Below are 5,289 nucleotides of genomic sequence, written 5' to 3' on the forward strand. Positions count from 1 at the left end.
ACCCCAAACCCCCTCCCAGTGCCCCCAGTGACCCCAAACCCCCTCCCAGTGCTCCCAGTGACCCCAAACCCCCTCCCAGTGCCCCCAGTAACACCAAACCCCCTCCCAGTCCCTCCCAGTAACACCAAACCCCCTCCCAGTCCCTCCCAGTAACACCAAACCCCTCCCAGTAACCCCAACCCCCTCCCAGTCCCTCCCAGTGCTCCCAGTGACCCCAAACCCCCTCCCAGTCCCTCCCAGTGCTCCCAGTGACCCCAACCCCCTCCCAGTGCCCCCAAACCCCCTCCCAGTAACCCCAAACCCCCTCCCAGTCCCTCCCAGTGCCCCCAGTAACCCCAAACCCCCTCCCAGTCCCTCCCAGTAACACCAAACCCCCTCCCAGTGCTCCCAGTGACCCCAAACCCCCTCCCAGTCCCTCCCAGTAACACCAAACTCCCTCCCAGTCCCTCCCAGTGACCCCAACCCCCTCCCAGTAACCCCAAATCGCCTCCCAGTCCCTCCCAGTGCCCCCAACCCCCCTCCCAGTAACCCCAAATCCCCTCCCAGTGCATCCCAGTTCCCCCAAACCCCCTCCCAGTGCCCCCAAACCCCCTCCCACTTCCTCCAAACCCCCTCCCAGTCCCTCCCAGTCCCTCCCAGTGCCCCCAAACCCCCTCCCAGTCCCTCCCAGTACCCCCAAACCCCCTCCCAGTGCATCCCAGTTCCCCCAAACCCCCTCCCAGTGCCCCCAAACCCCCTCCCACTTCCTCCAAACCCCCTCCCAGTCTCTCCCAGTCCCTCCCAGTGCCCCCAAACCCCCTCCCAGTCCCTCCCAGTGCCCCCAAACCCCCTCCCAGTCCCTCCCAGTGCCCCCAAACCCCCTCCCATTCCGCCCAAACCCCCTCCTATTCCCCCCAAACCCCCTCCCAGTGCCCCCAAACCCCCTCCCAGTGCCCCCCACCCCCCCTCCCAGTGGCTCCCAGTCCCTCCCAGTGCTCCCAGTACCTGGTGGCCGAAGGGGAAGACGAGCAGCCGCAGTTTCCTGCCCACGTACACGGTGTCCACGGCAAAGTAATACTTCAGGCGGCTCACGGGCACCCAGCGGCCCAGCTGCGGGCACACCAGTGCACACCAGTCCACACCAGTCCACACCAGTGCCCACCAGTGCACACCAGTCCACACTTCACACCAGCTCACACCAGTTCTCCCTGGCTTTTACCCCACTTTCCCCCATTTTTACCCCATTTTTTCCTGGGTTTTTCCCCCATTTTTACCCCATTTTTCCCTGGTTTTTCCCCCAATTTTCCCACTTTTTCCCCATTTTTCCCTGTTCTTTCCCCATTTTTCCCTGGGTTTTTTTTTCCACCACCATTTTCCATCTTCACCTCCGGGTTTTTCCCCAATTTTCCCTTTTTACCCCATTTTTCCCTGTTTTTCCCCCATTTTTCCCCTGTTTTCCCATTTTCCATGTTTTTCCCCCATTTCTTTCCTTGTTTTTCCCCCTTTTTCTGTTTTTCCCCCAATTTTCCTCCATTCTCCCATTTTTCCCTGTTTTTCCCCCATTTTTCCCTGGTTTTTCCCCCATTTTTCCCTGTTTTTTCCCCCAATTTTCCCCATTTCTCCCCATTTTTCCCTGTTTTTCCCTGTTTTTTCCCTGTTTTTTTCCCCCATTTTTCCCTGTTTTTCCCCCATTTTTCCCTGTTTTTCCCCCAATTTTCCCCATTTTCTACCCCAATTTTCCCTCCATTTTCCCTCCATTTTCCCCTGTTTTTCCCCCAATTTTCCCCATTTTTACCCCATTTTCCCCTGTTTTTTCCCCTAATTTTCCCCCATTTCTCTCTTTTTTCCCCCCAATTTTCCCCCCATTTCTCCCTTTTTTTCCCCCCACAATTTTCCCCATTTCTCCCTGTTTTCCCCCCAATTTTCCCCATTTTTACCCCATTTTCCCCTGTTTTTTTCCCCTAATTTTCCTCCATTTCTCCCTTTTTCCCCCATTTTTCCCCCATTTCTCCCTTTTTTCCCCACAATTTTCCCCATTTTTCCCTGTTTTTCCCCCATTTTTCCCTATTTTCCCCCCAATTTTCCCCATTTTTACCCCATTTTCCCTGTTTTTTTCCCCTAATTTTCCCCCATTTCTCCCTTTTTTCCTCCAATTTTCCCCCATTTCTCCCTTTTTTCCCCCAATTTTCCCCATTTTTTCATTTTTCCCCAATTTTCCCCATTTCTCCCTTTTTTCCCCCCAATTTTCCCCATTTTTCCCTGTTTTTCCCCCAATTTTCCCCATTTTTACCCCATTTTTCCCTGTTTTTCCCCCATTTTTCCCTAATTTTTCCCCCATTTTCCCCTCCATTTTTCCCTGGTTTTCCCCCATTTTTCCTGTTTTTCCCCCAATTTTCCCCATTTTTACCCCATTTTTCCCTGTTTTTCCCCCATTTTTCCCTATTTTTTCCCCCATTTTCCCTCCATTTTTCCCTGGTTTTTCCCCCATTTTTCCTGTTTTTCCCCAATTTTCCCCATTTTTCCCTGTTTTTCCCTGTTTTTTCCCCATTTTTACCCCATTTTTCCCTATGTTTTCCCCCATTTTTCCCTGTTTTTCCCCCAATTTTCCCCATTTTTACCCCATTTTTCCCTAATTTTCCCCCCATTTTCCCTCCATTTTTCCCTGTTTTTCCCCCATTTTTTCCCTGTTTTTCCCCAATTTTCCCCATTTTTAACCCATTTTTACCCCATTTTTCCCTGTTTTTTTCTCCTAATTTTCCTCCATTTCTCCCTTTTTTCCCCCCAATTTTCCCCCATTTCTCCCTTTTTTTCCCCCATTTTTCCTATGTTTTCCCCCATTTTTCCTGGTTTTCCCCCAATTTTCCCCATTTTTACCCCATTTTTCCCTGTTTTTCCCCATTTTTCTCTAATTTTTCCCCCATTTTCCCTCCATTTTCCCCTGGTTTTCCCCCAATTTTCCCCATTTTTACCCCATTTTCCCCTGGTTTTTTCCCCTAATTTTCCCCCATTTCTCCCTTTTTTCCCCACATTTTTCCCCATTTTTCCCTGGTTTTCCCCCATTTTTCCTGTTTTTCCCCAATTTTCCCCATTTTTCCCTGTTTTTTTCCCCTAATTTCCCCCCATTTCTCCCCTTTTTTCCCCAATTTTCCCCCATTTCTCCCTTTTTTTCCCCCCATTTTCCCTGTTCTTTCCCCCAATTTTCCCCATTTTTCCCTGTTTTTTCCCCCCACAATTTTCCCCATTTTTACCCCATTTTCCCCTCATTTTCCCCATTTTCACCCCATTTTTCCCTGTTTTTCCCCCCATTCTTCCCCATTTTTTCCTTTTTTTTCCCCCATTTTTACTCCATTTTTTCCTGATTTTGACCCCATTTTTTCCTGTTTTTTTCCCCCAATTTCCCCCATTTTTTCCACAATTTCTCCCCATTTTTAACCCATTTCCCCTGGTTTTTTTCCCCCAATTTCCCCTGGTTTTTTCCCCCTATTTCCCCCATTTTTGCCCCATTTTTTACCCCAATTTCCCCCCATTTTTAACCCACTTCCCCTGGTTTTTTCCCCCAATTTTCCCCCATTTTTACCCCATTTTTCCCTGTTTTTTCCCTCATTTTTCCTTGTTTTTTTCCCCCAATTTCCCCCATTTTTTACCCCAATTTCCCCCCATTTTTAACCCACTTCCCCTAGTTTTTTCCCCCAATTTTCCCCCATTTTAACCCCATTTTTCTGTTTTTTTCCCCCATTTCCCCCCAATTTCCCCCATTTTTTCCCACAATTTTCCCCCATTTTTAACCCACTTCCCCTCGTTTTTCCCCCAATTTCCCCCCTTTTTAACCCCATTTTTCTCTGTTTTTTTCCCCCCAATTTTCCCCATTTTTTCCTGGTTTTTTGACCCAATTTTCCCATTATTGTCCCCATTTCCCCCCTGTCTTTTCCCCCCATTTTCCCCCCATTTCCCCCCCGTTTTTCCCCATTATTTCCCCCCGTTATCTGCAGGATCCCAAGGCAAATCTGTGCGATCCCAAGAAGCTTTTGGGTCTCCCAGGAGATGTTGGGGGATTCATTTCCCGCTTTTTCCCCCCCGTTATTTCCCGTTATTCCCGTTCCTCACGTTCCCCTCCACATGCGAGGCCAGGCTGCTCCCGTAGGCCGCGGCCAGCGAGCTCACGGGCTCGGCCAGGAACGCCCCGGGCGGCCCGAACGCGGCCGAGGACGATGAGGATGACGAGGCCGACGAGGCCGAAGGCGGCGGCGGAGCCCCGAACCCGCGGCCCGCTGAGGCCCCGGTAGCGCTCGTGTCCTCGAACAGAGGCCGCGGATCGGCCAAGCGAGCGGGCCCGCGGCGTTTTGGGGCTAAAAAGGAAGGGAAAGGTGAATTTTAAAGGGTTTTAAACGCGAATTTCCCTCACGGCGCCGCCCGGAACTCACGGGGAGCGGCGGGGTCCATGGCGGCGGCGGCGGCGGCGGCGGCGCTTCCGGGTTTGGCGTTACCGGGGGGTCACGTGGGGAAAACGGCAGGTTGTGATTGGCTGAAAGAGCGGAGGTTGTGCCCGGAGTTAAGATGGCGGCGGCGCCCAGAGTTAAAAGATGGCGGCCGCGGCGTTGTGATTGTTTCCATAGCAACGGGGGCTCAGCGGGCTCGTGACAGCTCGGAGCGTCCCCAGAATGTCGCCAGGGGTGTCGCCAGTGATGCTGGAGCCGCGGGAGCGTCCCGGCCTCCGGTAGGGTCCGTAACTGCGGCACTTCCGGGTTCGACTCGTGATAGTCACGTGAGGAGGGTGGGACGTTGTGATTGGCTGAGAGGGCGGAAGTTGTTGGCGGAGGGGAGAGCTCGTGCCCGGAGTTAAGATGGCGGCCGTGCCACGCTGGGGTTGCCATGGTAACTGGGCGTGCGCTTGGAGCCGGTGCCCGCCCGGGACGTCCCCAGCCCCGGGATGTCCCCAGGGTGCCCCCACGATGTTCCCATGGTGTCCCCAAATCCATGATGTCCCCATTGTGTCCCCATGATGTACCCGAGGATGTCTCCATGATGTCCCCATGGTGTCCCCATGGTGTCCCCAGGGGTGTCCCCAGGGGTGTCCCCAAATCTGTGATGTCCCCATGGTGTCCCCATGGTGTGCCCAGGGGTGTCCCCATGGTGTCCCCAAGGGTGTCCCCAGGGGTGTCCCCAAATCTGTGATGTCCCCATGGTGTCCCCATGGTGTCCCCAGGGGTGTCCCCGTGGTGTCCCCCAGGAACATCCCACAACTGGGGATGTCCCTGTGATGTCCCCAAATCCCTGATGTCTCTGGGATGTCCCTACAATGTCCCCAGCCCT

General features: G+C 53.1%; 1 protein-coding gene across 1 annotated transcript in view; it reads right to left on the reverse strand.

Moving 5' to 3' along the window:
* The window catches only part of YIF1B (Yip1 interacting factor homolog B, membrane trafficking protein), a 20,080-nt gene extending 15,521 nt beyond the window's left edge, over positions 1–4,559 (reverse strand). The window contains exons 1-3 of the mRNA XM_059872481.1: positions 4,401–4,559; positions 4,084–4,325; positions 961–1,089 (exon numbers count right to left, since the gene is read on the reverse strand). Of these exons, the coding sequence (XP_059728464.1) occupies positions 961–1,089; positions 4,084–4,325; positions 4,401–4,419 (390 nt within the window). The 5' untranslated portion in view covers positions 4,420–4,559. The remainder of the gene's footprint in view (positions 1–960; positions 1,090–4,083; positions 4,326–4,400) is intronic.
* Positions 4,560–5,289: the final 730 nt, after the last annotated feature.

This window comes from Haemorhous mexicanus, chromosome 36, assembly GCF_027477595.1.
Source record: "Haemorhous mexicanus isolate bHaeMex1 chromosome 36, bHaeMex1.pri, whole genome shotgun sequence".
Lineage (NCBI taxonomy): Eukaryota > Metazoa > Chordata > Aves > Passeriformes > Fringillidae > Haemorhous > Haemorhous mexicanus.